This window comes from Rhinolophus sinicus, linkage group LG01, assembly GCF_036562045.2.
Source record: "Rhinolophus sinicus isolate RSC01 linkage group LG01, ASM3656204v1, whole genome shotgun sequence".
NCBI lineage: Eukaryota > Metazoa > Chordata > Mammalia > Chiroptera > Rhinolophidae > Rhinolophus > Rhinolophus sinicus.
Genome location: NC_133751.1, coordinates 179,804,319 through 179,829,642, shown reverse-complemented (window position 1 = coordinate 179,829,642; position 25,324 = coordinate 179,804,319). Strand labels below are relative to the sequence as shown.

General features: G+C 39.4%; 2 protein-coding genes across 7 annotated transcripts in view; one reads left to right on the top strand and one right to left on the bottom strand.

Annotated features, from left to right (window-relative positions):
- The window catches only part of FLACC1 (flagellum associated containing coiled-coil domains 1), a 38,617-nt gene extending 30,833 nt beyond the window's left edge, over positions 1-7,784 (top strand). Inside the window, exon 16 of the mRNA XM_074340003.1 lies at positions 7,664-7,784. The gene's annotated coding sequence lies outside the window, so the exon portion shown is untranslated. The remainder of the gene's footprint in view (positions 1-7,663) is intronic.
- CASP8 (caspase 8) lies at positions 588-24,973 on the bottom strand. 6 transcript variants are annotated; one of them, XM_019726794.2, is made up of 9 exons: positions 22,881-23,244; positions 22,309-22,473; positions 13,447-13,779; positions 9,855-9,960; positions 8,853-8,991; positions 7,755-7,864; positions 6,002-6,143; positions 3,025-3,526; positions 588-1,752 (listed from the first exon to the last, which is right to left on the bottom strand). In XM_019726794.2, the coding sequence occupies exons 3-9, from the start codon at positions 13,749-13,751 to the stop codon at positions 1,617-1,619; spliced, it is 1,440 nt and encodes a 479-aa protein (XP_019582353.1). In that variant the 5' UTR covers positions 13,752-13,779; positions 22,309-22,473; positions 22,881-23,244; the 3' UTR covers positions 588-1,616. The 6 variants fall into 6 exon arrangements, with proteins under 6 accessions (XP_019582353.1, XP_074196099.1, XP_019582349.1 ...); XM_074339998.1 differs by lacking the exons at positions 22,309-22,473; positions 22,881-23,244 and adding an exon at positions 24,954-24,973; XM_019726790.2 differs by lacking the exon at positions 22,309-22,473.
- Positions 24,974-25,324: the final 351 nt, after the last annotated feature.

The window sequence follows — 25,324 nt, the reverse complement described above, 5'->3', positions numbered from 1 at the left end:
GGACCTCATCATTTTTAGCAAGAAAGCAAATCAAACATGTACAGAAGTATGTATATATTGCAAGAACGATAAGAGAAAAGGCTGAAAAGGGAGTTTGGAAACAGATTATAAAGGATTTATAAAACATTTTGAGTTTTTAAAAAGATTTTAATGTAAAAAATAACATTTTCCAATTTGTACTTTAAGGAAACCTGTACTAGGGTTCAGGGCATATTGATTATTTTGAATTAAAGTTACTTGAGAAACAACCAGTGCAAGAAGGACACTGACCCTCTTTTATTCCCCCAAAGGCAGGAAATAAACCTCCCATGTGAATGGTACCCTCCCTGTACCGGGGAAGCTAGAAGGTATCCTTATCACCAGAGATAGGGAATTTAGGGTCAAGAAGGCTGTATAAATAAATCTTGTTACTACCCCAACTCCAAACACCTTTGTCTTGTCAATACATCACAAATGTGTTATTTTGTCTAAAAGGTATAAATCTGCCTTATTTGGTCATTTCTTTGAGTCTCATATTTCTATGAGCGCCTATAGCTATGGAAATTAAATTTGTTAAAAAACAAAAACAAAAAAACAACAAAATTACATTTGTTTTTCTCCTGTTAATTTATCTTACATCAATTTAATTAGTATGAGGTGTGATCAACAATACAGGGAATGTTTAAATAAAAATAATTTATTACAGTAAATGACACATTGCCATTAATTCCCCTCAAAATATTCACCCTCACTTTGAATCTAGAAGAGTAAAAAGAAAAAGTTTTCATTGCAAAGTAACGTGGAAGGTGGCCTGGAAAGAGAGGGAGTGGACGTCCAAAAAAAGAAAGTAAATGCTGAACAATTGGAAGGAAATTAAATTAAGTGATTATGGGTTAAAAGCAGATGAGAGATGTGTGAAGAACATTCTGCCACTGTTTTTGAACCTTCATAATGTTACATTTCTTTTAAACTTACTGTACTTTTTGTGCCTACTATAATTTGTTTTCCCCCTTCTTCTGTCCCCCACCCCTCCACTCCGGTTCAAGCCATTGTTTCTTGGTCTAGTTGTGTAGGACACAGCTCCCTGGCCCATGCTGGTATTATGAGCCCTGCGCTCCCCGCCGGCTGAGGCGGTCGGTTCTCGGTGGGTTGCTCACAGCAGCTCGCGGCAGCTCTCCCCGGATGCCGGCTGCTCACGACGGCTATGGGCCACTCACAGCCACACACGTTAGTCCGAGGCAGCCCAGCTCCAGGGAGCGCTATTGTTCACAGTCTTAGCTGTAGAGGGTGCAGCTCACTGGCCCATGTGGGAATTGAACCAGCAACCTCAGCATTAGGAGCACGGCGCTCCAACCACCTGGGCCTCCGGGCCAGCCTCCTACTATAGTTTTTAAAAACTTTTTTATCACATTAAAAATACAATTAAAATCACTCCATTTTATTACAAATAAAATGGCTATAAATGTCTAGCTATTATTACAAACCCAGAGATTTAAGCTTGAATTTGCATAAAAACTAGACTGATTTCCTTTGGCTCCCATTCTCTCCCCTTCCTGTCATCCAAAAAACAAACAAAAAACAGAAAGTGGGGAAGAGCAGTGTGTTATTAACAATTCAGTTATGCATAGTGTTATGCATCAATTAAGAGGGAAGAAGAGTTTTTTTCTTAGAGTGAAAGAAGGTTGTGGCATCTGCTTCCCCTTGTTTTTCTTGTCATCCTTATTGCTCACTTCAAAGTTCACTTCAGTGAGGATGGTGAGAATATCTTCACCTCTGAAAAACATAACATTTTGACCATCTGTGAGGGAAAAATAACTGGTAAACCCTTTCATATGATGTGCTTATGATAGTTATTTCCCTCAAAACATTTGAAATAAACAACACTCTATGTCACACATCGCTTCTGGTATACGGCAATTTCTGTCAAATAAAAACATTACAGTGTGTCCTCATCCATCTTATTCACCATCATTTGAAATAATAAGTTGCTAAACTAAGAGGTACCACAGCTTTCCAGGTAATGGAGTGGGTCTCAGAGCCTAATAACTTATCTTTGATTTACTCAGGATCTCTGTAGACCACCAGAAACCTCAGTGTTAACATCAGATTTTGTTTCTTTTCCTCCCAAACTATTTGTACATTACTCTGCTCCGTGTACTATGTCACTTGCCCCCCAGATCACCTCAATGCCCCCTAAACACTCTACCTCTAATTGACATAGCTTCTGTGGATTCAACTATGATGCAATCAAACTTGAAGCAAGTAAAAATTGGATGTCTCCTGCAGCCACCTCACCCCTTTCTCACTAGTCTCTCTAATCAGTTTAATTGGGCAACCTATTCATCCACCTCTACAGATAGTCCCTAGAACGTGCAGGATTTTTGGTCTAAATTCCAAAATGAAAACATAGTGTTGATGTCTGCCATGGAAAATTCTCACTCTTCAAACACTTAAAACATAATGAGATATACGACTAGAAGGAACCTACAGAAGATTCCTTGCTATCCGTCAGTTGTGTGTGCATTTGGGTGAACTGTGACATACAAAACTATCATTTAAATAAAGGAAGCATAGGATATTTAAATGAGGGAAGGATATTTTCCCACATTTTGTCGCTTCAAATCCGGCCAAATTAGTAAAACTATAGAGGGTTTCTACTCTTTAGTACTTATCTCCCACAATGCACCAAGAGGTTGGTTAGCTATTTTAGAACTTTTGAAAGAGTTAGAGGATGTTAAACATTGAAATGGGTTATTGCCTTCTTGGAAGTTTTCTAGTTGAGTTGAAACAGTCATGTTTTTGCTTAAACGCCCAGCTAGATTATATGACTTTATCATCCTTCCTAGCAATACGATACCTTGATTGTCCTTTGAGGTGCTAAAAAAAGGAAACTCCTCAGTAAGTAGCTCAGTTCTTTCTATCTATGAACTAAAGATGTTAACACTTCCCTTCTTTCCCACTTTGCAACTGACCTGGAAAGTACAGCTATGTGATCTACGGCTAGACATTTATTGATGAATGAAGGGTTGGGTAGGGAAAAATTACCTAGGACATCTTTCTCTCAGGCTCTGGCAAAGTGACTGAATATACCAGGTCCCCTCCATGGGGTTTCGGTAGGAAACACAGTTGTTCACAGTAGCCATCCCCAGCAGAAAGTCAGCCTCATCTGGGATATATGTCCTCTGAAGTAATGAGTCCCTTTCTAAATCGTCTTCCTTCTGTTCTGAGTCAGTCTCAACAGCTATACCTTTCTGGTAGTTATCCCCTTGACAAGCCTGAATAAAAAAGATTTTGGGTTTGCCTGCAAGGGAAGGGCACTTCGAACCAGTGAAGTAAGAGGTCAGCTCATAGATGGGGGCTTCCTGCCCATCACAGCCATAGATGATGCCCTTGTCTCCATGGGAGAGGATGCAGCACATGAAACAGTCCTTGTTACTGTGGTCCATGCTTTGGTAGGATTTCAGAATTTCACAGATTTGCCATGCCGTTGAGTCTTTGTAAACAATTACCTCAAAATGAAGCTCACTAAAGGTGTTTTTCAAAGCCACTGAAAAGTGAAATAAGAAAGGTCATATTACATTTCAATAATTCCCAGCTAAAGAGAACACTGATCGTATAAGAATTTGAAGCAGAACTTGAGAACAAGACCCTCTATATTAATGACTGAATTCCACAGGCTTCTAATATTTACTGCCACCAGCTGAAAACATTTCCCAGTCTTGAGGCAAATAAGAAAAGGAGAGTACTATTGTTGGCATGTTGTGTTATCTCAACGAGTCTACAAAATGGGTAAGCTATTGTTTAGGCTTACTACCAAACCAATCTAAAAAATAATTGTATTACTTACATAATCAGAATACAAAAGCCAAAAAACTTTTTGAATAAAAGATCCATACTTATTTTATTCCTAATCCTCTCAAAATTGTCAAAATATAATATATGAATGTTTACAAAATCAAATAGAACTAAAAGACTGTCACCTCTCTATTCCTCCCTATTACCCAGCAATGTTCCATGAAGGCAACCACTTTCAATTTTCAACTACTTTTCTTTTTTGGTATTAGCTTCCATTTTATAATAAATTTGGGTGCATTGCTATTTATTTGTTGATAAATTTTAGAACTTTGTATTGAATTCTTATTATGGGTGATGAGCCTTTGGTGCTCTTACACAATTATTTACAACTTTTAGTTGAATCAGTAGTAATGTTTGTGTTACTAGTAATATCTAAACATAATATTCTTTAATTTTGCTTCCTTTCTTATTAAACTTTTTGTCTTTCTTGGAATTTGTAATCACATTATTTTTTATTGCTTTATTTGCTGTACGCTTAACATTATTTTCCCCCAAATGCTCTCATAGATCTAGTTAAAGTCTTTCAATATTTTCTGGCTGCCTGTCTGACTCCTTTTTAAAAAAATTAAAATTGTATATATTTAAGATGTACAACATGATGATATACATAGTGAAATGATTACTACAGTCAAACTAATAACATACGAGTATCTCCACACATAGTTACCATATGTGTGAAAGAGAGATGAGAGCACCTGAAATATACTCCTAGCATATTTCTACTGTGTTTCCCTGAAAATAAGACCTAGCCAGACCATCAGCTCTAATGCGTCTTTTGGAGCAAAAATTAATATAAGACCCAGGATTACTTTAATATAATATAAGACTGGGTCTTTAATATAATATAATAATATAATATAACACAACATAATATAATGTAATGTAATATAATACCGGGTATAATATAATATAATATAATATAATATAATATAATATAATATAATAGTGGGTCTTATATAATATAATATAAGACCTGGTTTTATATTAATTTTTGCTCCAAAAGACGCATTAGAGCTGATGGTCTGGCTAGGTCTTATTTTCGGGAAGACACAGTAGTATTCAATATAGTCTGTACATTAGATCTCTAGACTTATTCATCCTACATGACTGCAACTTTGTACCGTTTGACAAAACGCCAGAAATACAATCAAATATTATTTCTTTTTAAAGTTTTAATAGTAAATGAATGGAAATCAAAGGCTAGAAACCTTTTCTTGAGTGCCAAGATGTGTAATGATGAATGATGCAGTCAATGAACTTAAGCTCTGTGGCCTTTTAAAATCATAGAATCGTTTTGCTTGAATAAACAAATGTTAACAGAGACCATTTGCAGAGTCCTGATGATTAAAATCAGCCTACCTTAATTCCCTAAACTTTACTCAATTTGAAAAAATAAGTCATTACCTGATGTTATAACCTGTAAAAACCATTTAGAAAATTCTTTGACCAAATAAAAATTCTTAATATCACAAAGGTTGGGTTGGATTCTTTCTATCATTACTTTTAGTTGTGGCCATTTCTATGTACACACACTACCAATTATTTTTTTGTTTAACTTGTGAGTTCTCAATCTTAGCTGAAATAGGCTGAGCGAAAGGATTTGTCTAGTTTAACATTGAAAATGCTACTTCTGTTGGGGACTCACAATTTCTGCTGCACTCTTATAAATGCAACTTCTATAAGTGCTCTTGGCACCAAGGCCATGTTTTCACACATTCTACAGAAGCACTGTACATTTTGTTGAATTAAAAGCAGAGCTTGGGATGGCCGGTTAGCTCAGTTGGTTAAAGCGTGGTGCTGGTAGCACCAAGGTTGCCGGTTTGATCCCCGCATGGGCCACTGTGAGCTACGCTCTCCTTAAATAAATAAATAAACAAAATAAAGCAAAAGCTTATTGCTGCTTTTCAGTATAAGCCTTTTAGTAATATTTGATATTTTATCTTAATATACACATTGTTTTGATTTTTAAAATTAAATAAAAAAAGAAAAGCAGTAAACCAGCAAATATAGAAGAGTATTCTTCATCTCTACAGGGAAATATGGTTATATCCATTTAAAACAACAACAACAACAACATGTGGCCCTGTTGATACAGCTTACGATCTCCCCTTCTGATAGAAACATAAGTATTAGACATATTTCAATTCTCTTTTGGGTTTTACTATACCCGCATCCAAGTCTGTTCCATTTCTATTCTTCATGCTGTGAAGTTTGGGCACTTCCTTCCGTGCTATGCTAAAGTCAAAATTGTTAAAGATCACACAGTACCCCCGAGGTTTGCTTTCCATTCGGTAAACTTTGCTGGATATCTGAAAAACAAAAATCCAACCCAAGAACTGACTCTGTGGGTCAAACACATGAGATATGAACATACAACTCCCCAGTAAGAGGCGAGGCTGTCCCCTAAGCCACACAGGGCTGCAAGTGCTCATTCCATGGCTCCAACCCAACTTGACGTTTCCCTAGCGAATTCGTTTCCGCCTAGGCTCCCAACACAGGATTCCCCAGACTTCTGCGGCACAGCTAGTGTATAGAGTCCATGTCCCAATACTTGGGCCTCCTGAGCACTTTGCACTTATATTAATATTGTCCTCATAACAGATTATCATTCTTTGTTCTCACTTCTGCTCAAGGCAGATGATATGTGTCGGGAACTAGAATTTATTAATTTGGGAGAGCTCAATCAGGAGTTGCTGAATGAACGGATGTCTTAGTGCTGCCCTTCCTTGATTTTGTGATTCCCTTGGCTGTCTACTCAACTCCTCCATGCTTCTGGGCTACCAGCTGATGGCCTGCCCTTCACACAAGGCATAGTGTGGTCCCAGGATTTTTAAAGCTGATGGCTTAATCTGACTCTCAGGACCACAGCGACTGGAGACGAGAGAGGCACTGGTCAGGCAGGGTCTTGGCTGTGCTGCAGGTTACAGTATCTAGACTCTAGTACCTGCCAGCATCAGTCAGAGGTGGCCCTGTGTTGTCCTGGTGTTCTCAGGGCTGTTTCAGTGCTGAGATAGTCAGCATTTACCGAGAAAAGCATGCAGCTCTTCTAGATATAGAACAGAGCTCCAGACTTGGGGGCTAAATTGCTGGCTCTACCACTTAATAACCTTAAAACTTTGAGCAAGTTAATCTCTCTTGCAGTCAGTATCCTTGGCTGTTCCTTGGGGACACTTGTAGAGTGCTTTACTCTTCACAAAGTACCACAGGACTTTGGTTAACCCTTGATTTCCAGACTGAGAGAGGTCTGGTAATTTGTTCAGGAGACCACTAGCAAATTGTTTCTCTCAAACTTAATTTCAAGTCTCCTGCTAGATTCATAGCGTTCAGGATTTCCTCTGCTTCCTGCCACGGAGAGGAGTAAATGGGCTAAAGAGTCAGAATGCATCTGGTCCGTTGTTGAAGGTTACATAAACAGACATGACTGTGTCTAGAAAGGCAAGTCTTACACTGGCTCATTGAGATGAGAACACGGAGATGGCTAGATCGTGAGCGTTTGCTGCTGATACCTAATCACAAAGAAGAAACGGTGTTGAAATGTCAAGTTAAAAGAAAAGGCTTTGCTCTTCCAGTCCTGCTGGACTCCTTCCCCAAAGCCCTCTCCCAGTGAAGCGGATGCAGCTGCTGAAAGAGTTAGGTAGGAGTCTTCTCACTCCTCTGACCTCCAACTGTTCCAATGTCTTTGTCTTGGGTTTTAAAATAAAAATTTTAAACATAGGAAACCCAAGAAATCATTTTTTTTTTTTAACTAAAAAGTCACACTTTAAGCTTGTCCTTCTGTGAATTTTTCCTACAGTTCTCAAAATTTTCCCTATGTTTCTGCCCCTTCTAGTTTGTCTGGATGCTAGAAAACAAAGGCTAAGGCATACAATAACTAGATTCTGCAATGCAAAGAGAAGAAGGAATGGAAGGTTTCCTCATACCTGTCGCGATTGACTGTCCTGTTCTCGCGATTCACAGTACTGTTGGCTCGGGGAGTCCGACACTGACAGCATCCCAAGAGACCCCTCCCCCACATACAATTGAGACGCCTCTGGAATGAGACACGAGAGGGAAGACATTTTGATAAAGAAACATGTGGCACCGAGGACAACATGAAGTCCCTTTTAAAATGAAAATTCACAGACTGCCTTGAACATAATATCCTCGTAGTTCACATAACAGGTATAAATCTTATTACTGACTAACTGCATTTTTTCAAACTTGCAAGCCTGGGGCCACACGGGCTGTGTCTTTTGACAATTCTTTTTACTGCTGTCACTGTGTAGAGATGGTGACAACAGGTAGCCACCGAGCATTCATCCTGATATTAGGCTGTAGGTCCATTAAGATGTGGATGTGGTAGAAGGTTGTGGAGAGCAAGCAGTGAGGATCAGAGTAAATTAACTAAATAAACCTTGAAAACATATCTCCAAGTATTACCAATGAAAATTCATCTGGACTTTTTTCAAGTTGGTAAAATAATAAAAAACAAATGGAGACCCGCCTTGAAAACTCCTGAGCAAACAAAACCAGTTTAATCATACCAGCAAAGCTTAATTTAGCTTATTTGGCAAGACTACTTTGACCTTAGCCATTTCTTGCTTATGCCTCTGGAAATCATGAGCAAAACTTGAACTTTTGTCCAAGATTGATGATATGAAGTAACCATGGACCAATCCCTCATTATTTAAGAAAATTCTAACGTTCTAACCAATCACTGTGAAGAATACATAGTTACTGCTTTCTCACTATATAAGCTGCTTTATAACAACGTATCTCTGAACCTCATTCCACATTTTGTTTTGAACACTTTCAGTTTGCAAACTGCCTTTTTTGGTGTGTGCTTAATAAATTTTTGTTAATTACTACAATGATTCATTGGTTTTCTTTTGGCTATTTATGAACTTTTAACAAAGGCTCATTCATCCCTCTGAATTAAAACAGAAACACACATTTTTTATTGGAAACACTGTGACATAGAGGGATTTGTCAATTTAAGAATATATTTTGCTGATTCACAGCTATCAGGTTGTACCTACCTCTGCTTAATTCTTCATAATCATTGATTTTCTTCAGCAGGCTCTTGTTGACTTGGTCACATATTCTTTTCAGAGTATCCAAGTTTCCTTTCCCAAGGATGACCCTCTTCTCCATCTCTATGAAAATATCGAGCAATGTCTGGAGGAAGGAGAAATAAAGTTGGAAGCCAGAATTGGGCCATATTGGCTTTTAGATTGGATTTTTTACTTTCACTTTCTCCAAACCTAACTTCCTAAGCAGACCCTCCTGAGAGGGCATGTGGTCTTACAAAGCCAATAGACTACTATCGAGACAATTCTGTGTTTTCTGGCCCAGAAAGACAGAAGTGAGCAGAGGAGAAGCCACATCAGACATCACCCAGTCCCCAAGCCCTAGCCCCTGTGCTCAAAGTCTGTGGATATCTTTATAGGAAGACTGTGAAACAGCCCAAGTTGTATTGCTGAGACTCAGCAGCCTGGGGACTGCTTCACACCCATTATTGCCTCTGGTACTGTATCCACTACATGGACACATACACAGCCACACACACAGACACACAAAACCACACTACACACACACACCACCATCATACCACATACACACGTACACACAGATACCACACACACACACATACCACACACACACATGCCCCACACCACACACACACACCATACACACACACACACAGTTCTAGGTCCCAGGTTGTTTCAGAGACTGCAGAAGTGGGGGAACTACCTCAGGTCCACCGCTGTCTTTCCTGGCTCTGCAGGTTCCCACATTGAGCTATGCCCCCGCAACCCGCCTTCTGTTCTCCTGACACCGCCTTGCTCCTGATAATCAATGAGCAGTACTGTACAATATACAAAGGACTCATACATAGAACACTCATGGCTGACAGCTTACTTCTTCTCCCCTGGTTAAAACATGAGAATTCAGGTTGCTTTTACCAGAGTAGCCCTCTCTTCATAAGCAGAAATTCCCACTGGTTCAGAACTAAACTTTGGTGCGACAACAGGTCTTACCATGTCATCATCCAGTTTACATTTGGCAATCTCTTGGCTCAAAAGAAACTTAAAGGCCTTCAATTCCGGTTTGGTTACATCTTCTGAAATCTGAAAAAGCATGACCCTGTGGTGGGAAATGGAGACACTTGAGAAATGCTTCCTTAAATAATTTCCCATTTGATATATGGAGTCACAGCAGACTTGATTCCAATGGCCTCCCTTTAAAATAAAGCTAGCTAATGACATGATTTATGAGTTGAGTCCTTGGAAAGAGGCTGGTGTAGTGACACGGAAGACTGTTCACTCATGCCCAGCTATCCCATCTTTAACTGATTTTAAAGTTCTACTACCTTTGTCCTTCAGTTAAATTCAGTTAAATGAATGGCTCAGTTGGTTGGGGAGCAAGCTCTTGGCAACAAGGTTGCTGGTCCCTGCAACTAGGGATTGAGGATAGCAACTGGACTTGGAGCTGAGCTGCGCCCTCTGCAACTAGATTGAAGAACAATGATTTACAGCTGACGGGCCCTGGAGAGGCACGCTGTTTCCCAATAAAATTTATTTTTTAAAAAATTCAGTTAAACAAATTGTGGCTTCCCTTGTCTTCACTATAAAATCACGACCTTGTTGCAATAAAAAAGTTTTGATTTTGGAAATTATGCTTTTCAAAATGCAAATCAGATCACTATTTCCTTATTAAAACTGGGCAGTGTTTTCCCAGCTGTTACCTTCAGTTGGAAGGCCAAATACTCGGTTCTATAATACAGACCTTTGTGAACTGAGCCCAGCCTGCCTCCTCTTCTCTAGCCACTCCTAACCACCCTCCGCCATCTCTTCTCCAAACACCCAGCAGCCCCCTGACACTTTATGCTGTGCCCCCCTCACTCCCATTCCCTTGTCTGTCTACAGACAACCATTCATCCATTAACAGTTCATGCACTGCCTGAGTGTCCTCGGGGTTGCATTCACCCCGCTGTGCCTTTGTACCACCTGAAGCGTAACACATATAATTGTGTGTTTATAAAGCTGTCCGAATCCCCTGAGAGCAGGGTCCATGCTCTTTTTGTTCCATAAGCCCAGAGGGTTGTGAGGTACAGTGTTTAAATTTAGGCGACCCAGACTACTAGTGTTGGAACCTTGGTTCCACCATTTATGAGCTGGGTGACTTCAGATTGTTACACATTTTTTTCCTCATTGTAGGACGTAGACAATACTATGCCTACACCATTCAGACATGTTGAGGCTTACAGAAATAAGTTTATCTGAAGTGCTAAAACTATCCTTGGCAACAGACTAAGTGTTCGATATGCGATAGGCACTACTATTTCCAAATCTATGATAGGCTCTTGGGATATGCTTGTTAAATGAACAAAGGAATGTTTTAGAAGTCAGAAAACCTTTCACAAAAACATGTTAACATCAAAATTAAATTTAAATTCTGAAAATAAAAATGGTGTAGAAACAGAAATTACTCAGTATTATCATCTGCTTCACCCTTCTTCTCATGGAATCTTCTACCCTAGAAGTATTTCTCTAACACTTTCTTACTTTGGTCAAGTTTGGTCAAGATTTGGTCAAAGCTACCACCCCTTTTAACTTTATAACAAGGTATGTTGTGCTTTTACTTTCCTCATTACTGAAACATACTGGCTTTATTGTACCATCATTGTCTAGACATTAATTAACCTGATAGTTTATAAGACACTTACTTTATAAGTAGCAATTATAATTTGAAAATTAAAATGTCTAGTGTTTCCTTATAAATGTAAAGTGGTCACACTAGCATATTTTTTCTTTCTTGGCTAATGTTCAACAACGATGAATAAGCAGTAGGTTGTACTTGTGCTGAGCCTTTTATTCCCAAGTTAGTGTGTTGAAGTTTTTAACAGACAGATCCTGCCCTCATTAGTAACTCTTGACCCTCCAACACAGAGGGACAGGTCATTGTCTGGTATTAGCAGTTTGTCTCAGAATCTAACTCACATGGCAGAAGGAGTGTAACCTCCAGAAGACCAAGACAGTGGGCATAAGATGAGATGGTCCAGCCTTCCTACTTCTGGGGCTGTGTTTTTTAGGACTAATTGATGCCTTAATTTACAAATTCCTTAAAAGAACTTAACAATCCCATTAAACCAAAGTTACCCAGTATTAAATAATATTCAATAGTGTCCGCCTTCCCTCTCCTCCCCAGTTCATGTTCACCCAGAATGTGTCAATGTGACCTTATTTAGAAAAAAAGGGTCTCTGCTGTTGTGATCTCATTAAGATGTGGTCATACTAGACTAGAGTGGGTCTTAATCCAATGACTGGGATCCTTATAAGAAGAGGGAAATTCAGACAAACAGACAGAAAGGAGAACGGAGGCAGATGTTGAACCGATGCATCTACAGGATGAGGAACACCAAGGACTGCCTGTAACCACCAAAAACTGGGAGATCAGCATGACACAGATTCTCCATAGAGCCTCCAAAAAGGGACCAACGCTGTTGACACCTTGGTTTCAGAGTTTTACCCTCTAGAATTGTAAGGGAATAAATTTCTCTACTGTGTTAAGCCATTCAGTTTGTGGTACTTTGTTACAGCAACCCTAGAACAGAAATACACTCAGAATATCTCTTTTGTCATTTAAAATAAAAATGGTGAGGCCACAAGAAGAGAGCATGACAAGGAACATGCCAGAATCTCAGATCTCTGAGACCAGTAAGACCAGGGTATTAACAGGCCGTTCTAGTAGAAGGTAGCAAACCCAGGCCGTGAGGACTTAATGTTGCACATGCTACAGTTATTGACAAGGAAGCAGAGACAGTGACAAGGGCTACACCCAAGGCTTGAGTAGAAGCTTCCTGAAAGGAAAATTAAAAATATCTTTAAGGAGTGTCTGAGAATAGAGGATTTTGAAAGAGAATTTGGTAATGTGTTTCTATTTTTAAAGTCTTAAGAATCACAAAGATGTAACTGAATGTGATTTATCACCCCTAGGTTACCTGCTGTCCCACAGGTGGGGACAGGCCAAGCTGCAAGGTCTTTGTCAGGACAGACACCCACATCACCGCCGTTCTAGCAGCAGCTGACCTCACAGGGGCTAAGCAGTCTCTGTGGGGTCCAGCCTGGCCAATACAGAACAACTGGCAACATACACCTCATTGGAGAATTTTGTAATGCAAGTGTGGATAAAAGCCTAATTCTCCCCTGAGAATTTCCGTAGTCATCCACAAGCAGGTGGGAAGAGGATTTCAGGGTAGGAAGCAGTGATGCTTTACCCGATAATAGACAAAGTAAGCACACAATGTGGGCACCAGCAAAGCAGAGAGACTGAGGTAATAGACATGTAACAGAAAGTGAGAGAGTTAGAACATTTAGAAAAAGTCTATTTTTAATGTCAGCATACTTATAGGTAATGTTTCACTCTGAAAAAGATTTCATTTTATGATTTTAGCATATTTTTTTTCTGAATTATACATAAGGTCTCTAAATTTCTTAATTGGGCCCTGGTAGGACATCTTCCCAGAGCCTCCAAAGTCATACTATACAGGCAACCTGAAATCAACCCTGCCCACAAAGATGTGTCCACTCCCCACATACCTCCCAGTGCCACACTGGAGGTTCTCCCCACCTGTAAGCAGAGATCTGAGCCCTGCCTGGTATCTGAAGCTCCTTAGTCATCTCTTCCTTGCTGGTGCCCAGGTGTTTGACCAGCAGATCCAGTCTGTTAATTCGGAATAGCAGCTCCTTCAAAAAGGACAAGTTGTTTTCCTCCAACATTCTCTTTTCCTGGAGTCTCTGGAATAACATTAAGGCATCCTTGATGGGTTCCTGTTTCCTTTGTGGGATGTAGTCCTGGCTCAGGAACTTGAGGGAGGCCAGCTCATCACTGTCCAGTTGTTCCCCGATATCGTAGAGACAATCGCTGAAATCCATGCTTGTCCAGTGTTAGTGTAGTTATAGCCTAGGTCAAAATGCAACATCATATTCAAATGAGGAAGAAAAGTAGCATTTACTGGTTTGTTCCTGCATCAAATGCTATTACATCTACTACAGTATATACTAGACATTGTACTGTGGATATAGGGAAGGTAAAACAAACAGGACAAGCTCCTGCTCTCAGGTAGCTTACTGTTTAGGAAGGTAGATATACGAACTAGCCAATGGTCAGCAAGTTGTGACCAGAGTGCCCGAGGAATATAAAGCCTGGGAGAAGCGCTTCCTGGAGGGAAGTCACTTTTGGGGAGGAGGTGGGAAAGGGCAGTTCTTGCAGGAAATCGTTTATGCAAAAGATGGAGTCAAGAATATTCAAGTCAGTTCAGACAGACACAAGGAACTCAATAAATAAGCTGGAAGGGCTTGGGATGGGGAATGATGGGACAAAGAGATGAAGCTCTGGCCAGGGCCTATTATGGGTTAAAGGGTTCAGGCTTTGTCCTGGAGGTGATAGGGAACTAAGAAAGGATATAAACATGAGAATGATGTCATCTGATTGAAATTAACATTTAAAGTGTGGAGGACGGATTGGAAGGGTTGGAGGTGGAGAAGAGATAGAGTCTGACTGAAACGGTGGTGGTGGGAGGACGTGCTGCAGTGCTGTCCTCCACACACCTTAGGAAAAGCACCCACTGCTGGTCAAGAACCCGAGACTGGGGGCAGAACCAGGTCAACCCTGGCAACCCTTTCAACAGTCCCTAAATTAGACAATGCGGTTTTTTCAAACACACATTGAAATAGGTTTAAAAAAAAAAGGGGGGGGAGAGGGCAGTGTTTCGGGAAACCCAAACAACCTTCATGAAACCAGTCCAGGATCTGCGGTTTCTCCTCCCTTGAAGCCCTTGAGTCAGTCACCTTTACCAATTTCTCGCCACTCTCCCTGCTCTGATAGGCCTGTGAAAGAGCCCTGGGAGCGGTGTTTGTATGGCTTCTTCATAGGAACAAAACTGGGACCTGGCTCTATAGAGCAGGATACAGTGTTGCCATCAAAGCCAGGAAGCTCCCTTGCAGCTGACCCTCGGGGGAGGCAGGGAGTGCAGTGGTAGGTACCGAGTAAGGGGCTTTGGGTTCAGACAAAACTTAGATCAGAATCCAGGAGGCAGCTGCCTTCAGGCCCTGGGCAGTTCCTGTCCTCTGAGGTTAGATTCCTTTGTAAACCACGGATCAAAAGAACACCCATCTCCTCAAGTGTTGTGACAATATAACCTCTAATTCATTTAGATAACAATGGCCACCAACTAGTGAATGCTAAACAAGTGTTAACCAAAGAGAAGGAAAAAGACCCAGACTGTGGGGCCCTGACACAAACTGGTCACAGGAGCACTCCTCTTACCCTCCTAGTTTTCCCATTGCCTCGCTTGATAAATGTGAAAATTCAGTTGGAAGCGGTGGTTTTCAAACTCTGTAAAGTTAAGGAACTTTTCGTTGAAGTCTCACTCACATGCTTACTTACCTTAAGTGGTGGTCCCGGAGATCTACCCTCTGAGAACCTTGAAGTAGAAAAACCTTAACTTCCCATCCAGCTCCATCATCTCCTTGATTCCACAGACTCTGTGTTCTTGGGCACTTTCCTTTAACCTCAAATAACCTTAACCTGTTTCGACCTCTTTCCTCCATTAAACAAGGCAGATCGCTCCCTGCATTTACAAACGTTCTAAAAACGCAAATCCTGACTATTACTCAGAGGTAGTGAGCGAAAGTGATCCAGGACCTCTGTATTTTCTACATCTGATGTTAAAATAGAAATATTTTTTATTTGCACATTAAAGTAAGCCTTAATGTTTTTTAAAAAGTGGCCAAAATGCACTTTGAAACTTTTAAAAATACCTTCTTCTCCCCACACTGATTATGTAGAAGCAGTGTTTTTTATGAAAATTGGAAATACAGTGAATTATAACTGTATTTTATAGCAGGATACAGATACTTCCCTGCAAAAGCAATCAATTATCAGGGAAATACTTTTATTTAGGAAAGTTATCTTAAACAAGTGGCTAGCACCTAACAGCACACGTTCAAAGTGCAACAAACAAAAACTGCAGACCATACAAGGGGACAAACTAGCAAGCTCAATTCCTTAAATCACACTACAGAAACACGCATGTGCTCAACAGGTTATGTTCTTGGAGTGTCATCACAGAATGATGTGTAACCCCGAATAACTAGAAACACCCCATATGTCCTTCAATGAAGGAATGGCTAAATCAACTAAGGTATAGTCATACTATACAATAGTATGCAGCAGTTAAGAAAATGCATTCCATCTTCTGAAATAAAAATGAATATCCAAGACATGTTATTATTATGACAGTGAAAAAAGCAACTTGCAATATAATGAGAAAAAAAAATACATCTAAAGCAATACAATAGATTTTCAGTGATTACAGACATATATGTAAAAGCAGAAAATAAAAAGGTATGGAGACCTGGAAAGAGGCACACCAAACTCATAAAGTTGTTCTTTCTGGGGAACAGAGGAGGAAATTAGAACTTGGGGGTGAAGGAGTGAGGAAAGGGAATTTATCTTTTCCTATAATGTGTTAAGAAAAATGTATGCAGATACTATCTGCGTAAATGAAATTAATGTTAAAATATTAGCTTGGATGTGTTCTTCTGTTTAAGAGAGTGTAATCAAGTGAGTAGATAGGCAAGAAATGAGGCTTTTTGGGAAACTGAAGGCAGATAACAGCAGGCAGGGAGACCAGATTACAGAGGAGTGGTACAATCATATTTGTGTTCTTAAAAGAAAACAAAATGTAAGAACTTTAAACTTTAAAAAGAACTTAAGAGAACTCGAAGAATTTATTTTCCCTCAAATGGCAGGAAACTTTCATTCATCCCTCAGAGACTGAAAAAATCTGGTAGACTAAATATAAGAAGACTGTAGAATACCTGCATAGCACAACTGACCAACTCTATCAGGCATTGCCTCTCAATAGAAAATGCACCTCTTTTTATACACATACAAAATATCCACATAGGAAAAAATCTTAATAAATTTTAGAAATCTTAATAAATTTCCAAAAAGCAGAAATAATACAGTCCATGTTCTCTGGTTATTAGAAGTTAATGAAATTAGAAATGAATGTATTAATTGGAAGTTAGTAAAAAATGGCCAAATCGAACACCCTACAAAAAAGGCTAGCCACATTTAGGTGACATTTTTTAGCACACGGTTTTAGAACAATTGGGAAGACTTCTAGAACAAACTGAAATGAATCCTAACTGAACTCCTTACATCAAAATAAACTGCAGATGGATCAAAGAGTTAATCCTTAAAATTAAAATACTAAAGAAAGAAACATAGGGGAATTTTTAAAAATAATCTTGCAGTGGTGAAGAACCTTTCTAAATATAACAGAAAACCTGAAAACCATTAAAGAAAGGTTGGTAAATGTCCTTAAATAAAAACTAAAATATTCTGAAAAATAACCCAAACAAAATTTTTAAAAATCAATAAATCTTGCACTGAAAAAAAAGGGGGCAATGATATGATGATATAAGATAGAAAATGGACTGATTTTTCAAAAATAAGGTTCCTATAAGTCAATTTTAAGAAGAGTGAAAGATCAACAATCCAATGCATATACAGGTAAAGTCATGAGCAGACAGTTGAGAGAAAATACAGTACCAGTGGCTTTATTTTTTTACAACAAATGGCTTTTAAACATTTGAAAATATGTTCAATCTCACAATAATTTTTTTTAAAGGAAATTAAAATTACAAAAGATTATTTTCAATTACCAAATTGGTGAAACAGAAAACTTGCAATACAGTGTTGTAATCCGGTGGAAACAAAAACAGGTAGGTGAGTGTTTTGGCTATATCTGTCAAAATATGAAATGCACATATCCTTTGACCCCACAATTTAACTTCCAGGAGTTTTTCCTACATTAGCTTAAACATCAGTGTACTAAGACATATGTACAAGGTTATTCATGGCAGCATTGCTTGAAATAACAAGAGTAGGAATAACTATTTATCAATAACAGAAGAATTAAATAAACTATTAATCATATCCAATGGTACTCTATTCAACTATTTAAAAGAATGGAAAGATCAACATGATTGGATATGTGTGATCTGTATAATGTTTTAGTAAGTGGTGCATAGATTTGAGTATTCACAGATCTTTGAACAAAATACACAGGAAGCTGCTCAGTGGTTGCCTCAGGGGAGAGAAAGTAGAGGGCCTGGGTGTGAGTGTAAGGAAGGCCTCGGGGTAAACAAGAAAGTGAAACATTTTTCCCCCCATTTAAAATTTGTACCATGTGCATTCTAAATGTACACATACCTAAATTAAAGGTATCTATTTACAGATGGGTTTTTATTCATATACTGGAACAGATCTAAACTAGGTCCAACCCTCTTTAGTACCATTAGGTTCAGTGTCTTTAAATTTTTAAACCAGTTCTAATCACTGTGAAAATCTCATTTTATAAAATAAAATCAACTACAGAAGCTAATGTAAGCAGAATCTTATTTTTTCCCTCCACAATTATTATTTTCTGATACCAATCTTTATCATATTCATTTTAGAAAATACAGAAAAAATAAAAAAGAAAATTAAAATTACCTCTAATTCCATAATTCCATCATCCAAACACACCTAAAAATATTTTAGTCTTTCCTACTATATGTTTTATATATATATTTCTTACACCATTATGCAAGATGTTACACCATTAACCACAGGCCCTGGGGTTCTAACTACAGGGACCTGGAACTAGGTTTACTGAACAAGCTAAAAACCTTACTGGACAGGCTAGAACTTTGTTAAAGTAATAGTTTTTTAAAAAACATTCATTGTTGTATTTTTATAATCATAAAATAGTAAAAATAACACTTTACCTTACACCAAGTGCAGAAAACTATAAAAAGAAAAATTACTTAGAAGCTCGCTATTTAAAAGTAATTCTTTGGTGGGAGCATTTGAGATCTTCACAACAATTGTCAGTTTGGGCTCAAATAAACTCATAAAAAATTTTTTTAAAGTAACTCTTTGGTCACATTTGGTGATTTTTTTATTCATCTATTTATATATCAATTATAATAAAAACACACATATATAATGTGTTTATATACACATAAAATATATAAATTTGCATATTTTGATATACAATGCATATAAGGCAGAGGAGAAAAAATGAGAAGGAAATACCTCCAGGAAGTTTTCTTTTACTGTCGATTACTATATAATATCTGTTAAATAATAAATTCATATAAATACATTTGTATTACATAATATATAAGTATATTTAATATTTTTATAATATAGTCATGCCTCAAAATATTTCAATATAAATGTTTATATTGAGATATATGGGTTTATCACATATAATTCATATAAACATAAAAATATTTTTCTTGTCTCATTTTATTACAAGTCTCTGAAAAAATTGCTATAATCATCCACATTTTACTATTGTGAACAATCAGTTTAGAAATAAGCTAATAAGAGCGGCGTCAGGCTCAGATTTGAGCATCTCAGTCAAGGATTTCAATGACAGGCCTTGTGAAGATTTTTTATTTTATTCTAATTGCAGTTGGAAGCCAATGAAGGAATTTAACTAAGAAAAACATATAATCGTAATATTTTTAAAGATTAAAATTATTAAAAATGTTTAAAGACAAAAAAACAGAAAACCCACAAAAACGAGAATTCTTAACAAATCCACTAGAGCAGAGAGAGGGGCAGAACCTTACAAACCAAGCCAGCACATGCTGGAGCCTGGATTTAGACCTCAGCATCTCATTCCAGAGTCACAGCTCCACCGCTGCCTTATATGCCACAATTTAATCGCAAATAAATTTCATCTAATCACAAACAGTCCTTCTAGCAATAATCTAGCAGCACCCTAGCTTCTTCAGTGGCGTACCTCAAAGATGAGGAAAATAAATCCAAAACTTGCATTAATCTTCAGAGACAAATATCCACATCTCATTCAAAGCTCAACACTACTTAAAAGTGGCTCTCAGGCCCAACCCATAAGCGATAGTGTGGCCGTTCCATCCACCAGGACGGCCACCCCAAAACGGGAACTCCCTCAGAACTTGCAAGATTGCCACTCTGCACACAAACACTGTCCACTGCAGGGCCCTGAAGTCAGTGCTTTCATACAATCCAGTAAAAGTGTTTAAACCTCAATAAAACATACATCCAACCCTGTAATTTTCAAATTAAATGAAATTCATAATTTCATCTATAAATGCTTAACCCCAAAAGTAGTCTCAGATCTTGTCAGTCTATACTCATTATTATATTATTCTCTGTACCACTTTGTACCTTTTTTATTTCTAAAATAAAGAAGTAAATAATTGAATTATTAAAACTGTGTGCATGTGTGTTTGTATGTGTGTATGTTAGTGGTTATAGATGCCGGTGAGTGTGTGTTGGTTGATGGGTAGCTGTAGCAGCAAAATCAGTTGAGATTTAAATTTTGATTTCTTTTCTTTGACAAGTTTTGCCAATTTAAAGGTAAGACCTCTCTACAGACAGCTGTACTTGAAACATTCCAGAAAAACCCCCAGGAATGCCTCAACCTAAGCTGGGAAGGCCTTGAGATCTGGAATCTGTGGGCCTGGAGGCTCTAGAGGGACTTCTACCGGTTTCCCCATCTATGCTTAAATAAAAGGCTCACTTCCATGGGCCCCAAGGACACTAGATCCCATCCCCAGCAGCCTAGAAAACTCTAGAATCAAAGGCCTTCCTCCCCAAAGACCCAACTGACTTTACCAAAGGCAAATCTTGGAAACTTCACAGCTGCTTCTTCACAGGCTTGGGATCCTCACAGCTGCTTCTTTTCCCCTGGTGCACTTAAGGCTAGAGTACAAGCCGAATGAAGAATTATAAGCACAACTTGCTCTACTTCCTGTTTCACTCAACTCTGAGTCACATAGGGTGCTCTGCGAAGCTCCTCCTTCTAAAGCTTCAGGAAAAAACTTGGTGGGCAAGAAACAAAGTGTTTCCTCGGAAGGAAACATGGCTCTGAGTTTGGCTCTGGCTGTGTGACTTTGGACAAATCATTTTATTCTGGGGATCCCATTACCACATTCCAAAATTGGAAAGTTGGACCGGATGATAACTAAGAATGCTTTTTTTTTTTCATATTTCAGGAATTTACAATTTATTCTAAGTTCATTATTAAGACTTTAATGTTTTCTTTCCATAAATATCAATTGAGCACTTCTGAGAGATCTTGAGATCCGGAAACTATGGGACCCTCGCCATGGCTCACAGAGGATCTGCGAACTCCCACAGCCAACTCTCATGGTTTCCCAACCAACACTCAAATACTACACGGATCACCCACATGGGCCCCAAGTCACCTAGCTCCCACCCTCAGTGGCTTAGAAAATCCTAGCCTCAATCCAGCCGACTTTACCAAAGAGGCAAATCCTGGAGCCCTCACCGTGGTCTGAGCCTGGGAGATGTAAAAGTGAGCAAAACACACATTAGCCCTGCCTTTTTGCTGTGAGTCAGTTGAAATATTTTCTGATGTTAAAAGTAGAAATAAAAACTAAAAAAAAATCAAACACCTCTGTTCGTTGAAACTGCCTTTTTTCTTTCCCCAAACAGAATATAAGTTTTCAGAGACCCATCTTATAACTGAGAGGATTAAACAAGGTATCTGAAAGTGCCTCTTCCCCTGTAGAGGGCTAGGTAAATGTGCTATGGTAACACCCACGTCCTTCTCTACCACTTGATTCTGCTCATAAAGGCTAAGTGAAAACACACAACAGAATGAAATCCTATTAGCGGCTAAATCCTAGCCCAGGACGTATTCTCTGACTCTTTCTTGATGCCTTTTGAGCATCTACCCCATCATTTGTCCCACTGTTTTGTGTCTAGTTCCTGTCCTAGGTTGTGATCGTCAAAGGGCAGAGACTGCATCTGTTAAGTGCTCCTAGGACCTGCTACGAGACTACGTAGCAGTATCTAGAACATACAAAGTTTTCCTGAAAATCGACAAGAAAATGAAACCATGTGGAAGGACAATGGATACAAACATGGGGATACTCAAGTAACAAAGTGTAGGACATGATGCTCAAACTCATCAGTAACCTGGCAACGAGATAAATAAAGCAACAAGATACCCACTTTATACCTATCAGATTGGCAAAGGTTTGCAAGTTGGATCAGGTCAAGAACTGGTGGGCAAGTTCTTATATAGTCCTTATATATGACGGTGGAAACTGTCCATCATGGAATACTACATAATGGTTAGAAAGTGGAGGCAGGCAAAACACATAGAACTTAAAATACAGAGTGCTTACTTTAAAAAAAAAAGAAAAAGAAACAGAACGAGCAAAATACAACACACATAATACTAATACGTATGTAATAATAATTGCTAACATTTACTGGGTACTTAGTAGTGCCAGTCACTGTTGCAAGTGACTAACGCGTATTATTTCCTTAAGTCCTCACAACCACCTCATGAGGTAGTACTAACCCCATTTAATGATGAGGAAACAGAGGCACAAAGACAGTACTTACTTGCTCCAGTTCGCATAGTTTGAAAATAGTGTATACACACAAAACAATTTTGAAAAAATACAGAATAATTCAGGGATACATATCAAGAGATTTGAAGAGTTGTCTTTTGGGAACCATCACGAGGAGTAGGAAGTGGGCTGGGAGTGCGGAAATCAAAGAAAGGACCTAGAACAGGGCAGAGGGAGAAGGGGCTTAGAGACCAAGGACCACAGGCCATCAGGGTCTGACAGAAGGATTCACTCTACCCTCTGCCGCAGGGCAAATGGAAAAGAAAACAAACGCAAGAAGATAAAGAATGTCTTATGGAATCTCCAAACTACAGCAGGAGAGACACACTGTGTCTGCATTGGAGGCCTCTGGAGATTTCGAGGAGACTCTGAGAAATGTAGCAGAGGAACTGAAGATTTCCCGAGTTAAGAAGTAGCAAGGCCAGTGGCTGTAGTTCAGAGAGAAACACCAGTCGGAGATCCTGGAAGGACCCAGGTGTGTCACCACTGGGCAGGTTGGAGGCGCCCCCTGAGTGAGTCCCGGAAACATGGTATCCAGCAGCCACCTCCGCACCAGGCACTCACCTGCTCCACCCTCTTCCAGTAACATCACAGTCACCAAATCTCCCGATGCCAAGACCCTTTCACTGCCTAATTTCACATGCTCAGATTCCTAAGGCTGATCCACACAACCAGAGAAAAATCCCTTGAAACAGAGAGGGGAGCAAAGGGTAGGGATGGAAACGCCTCCAGGAAGTTTTCTTTCACTTTCGATCATTCCACCAGGTTCTTCTGCCACCTCCAGGGGACTCACTTCCTGTTTCTCAGTTCTCTACATTCAGAATTTACTAGCAAATTCATATGGCTTTAAAAAAAAATCACAGGAGACAAAAGAAGAATTAATAAACATTGCCCTGCAGCAGAAGGGCAGAACCTGGTGTTCAGCAAGAGAGAATGAAAATTCCTTAACAGAAAGCACTAGAGAATAAACTTGATTCCTAAAAAAGGAAAACAGATGACTCATTCTAGAAAGAAATCTTATTTAAAGGAACAGATGCCCAATTTCCAACCACTCAGAAATTGGGCATGTGTTCGTCAACATGCAAACTAAAAACCTGGAAGCTGGACATGTTTCAGTGGAAAGCATTTATGCTGACTACATTTAGTATTAATAACCCCTGTAATTTTTAAAGACAGGCTTCAGACTTCCCCTTGAAAGGGGGCTGGGGAGAGGAAATGCCTTCTGTGAAGTGGCCCAAATCTCAGCACTGAAGCCATGGACCAGCCGCTGCCCCAGATCGTATGGCAAGGGCTCTTCTTGGGTCAAAGCAGGCCTCTAGCAGAAACGTGGGGAGATTCTGATTAAGAAGTGGGGGTGGGTCTGACCCAGCCTAGGGTAGGGGTAACAGCACTGCTTATCTCCTGGCCACGCTCTTAGGTTAGTAGTAACCGGTGCCTGTCCACTGCCGTGCCTGGAGAGGTGGGAGACAGAGGTGGCGATCTGTTTCCCAGGACACCGAGCCCCAGGCTCTCCCCAGCTTTTTTTCATCCTCCGTCCCCTCCCCACCCTCTGCCTCTGTTTCCTGTTTAAATTTTTAAAGGATTTTTCTGCCCTTTTGTTTTTATATCTTGCACATTTTATAAACAAAACACCAACAATAATACAATGACTAGATGTTGTATCTCTTTCACATGAATTAGCTGTAATTCTCACAGCAGTGCAGAATCTTGTTCTCCCATGTTATGGATGAGGAAACTGAGGCTCAAATAGATACATAGGTTCAAACTCAGTCCCATTGGACCAAATACAGGATTTTCTCACTATAACACACTTCCTCCTCTTCCCCAAACACTTAGGGTTTGAAATAAACCATGTGGCTGAAAGAGCAATACATTTAAACTAAGACAGAGTGACCTCTGCTCAAATGTCAGAAGGTCTTGGGTTCTCAGTCACCTAAGAAAAAGGAGTTGGCCAAAGGCACCAGCTAACATTTATCAAACATTTTATGTATGCCAGACACAGTACCTAAATTGGCTCACTTCATCCTCTGAACAATTTTTTTTGCTATTTTTGCTCCCATTTTGTGGATGAGGAAACTGAGGCCTGTAGAGGTTGAAAGACGGCCAAGTGAGCTAGTGAGTGACAGAATGAGGTCAATTTGTCTCTAAGACACTGAGTGGTTAATCCCTGCCTAAATATTAATACACAACAATAGTTCTCAACTTGACTGATCTCAGAATTAACTGGGAAGATTTAAAAAAGATCACTCTTCAGGCCCCAGTTTTGAAATTCCTACCTGTGCAGAATTATGGGAGATAAAACGGATTGAGCACCCAAAGTAAGGCCTGGGCCTTCGATGCTTCTCAATAAATATTCACCACCATTGTTACTTAAGCTCACATCATGGGTAAGATGTCTATGAATTATTAGACATAGTGTACAGATGAAGAAACTAAGTTCAGTGTCAACCAGCTGACGAACCTCAGGGCCAGCAAACAAACCCAGAATTTTCTCACTTGAGAGGTTATGCTCATCTTCCAATCTGCACCAAGACTGGCAGAAATGGATGAGTCACCGAAGATGTGAAAGTTAATAAACAGAGCTCATTTAAAATAGAGCCCATAGGCTAAAAGAACTCCCAGGGACCTGCCACTCACCGCAAAACAGGAAGAAACGGACCTTGCATCTCCAACAGGAAGTTGACTACATTACCACCTCAGCAAGAAGAAGAAAAGATTCCTCCTTGCCCAGTAACAGCTGCAGCCAATGGGAGACTGCCAATGTAAACACACTTAGCCAATGTAAAGACACTATACTTTGAACTTTCAGTTTCCTTGATGGACCCTTTTACACCAGCCCCTCCCAAATCCATAAAAGAGCGTTCCTCTCCCTTGTTCTCTGGATTTGCATGCATGCAGTAGACCATTAGACGGCATGTCCTGAATTGCAATTCTTTGTTCCTGAATAAACCTATTCTGCAGGAGGAATATCCGGCTGTCTATATGTTAAAGGTCAACAGAGGCATCCA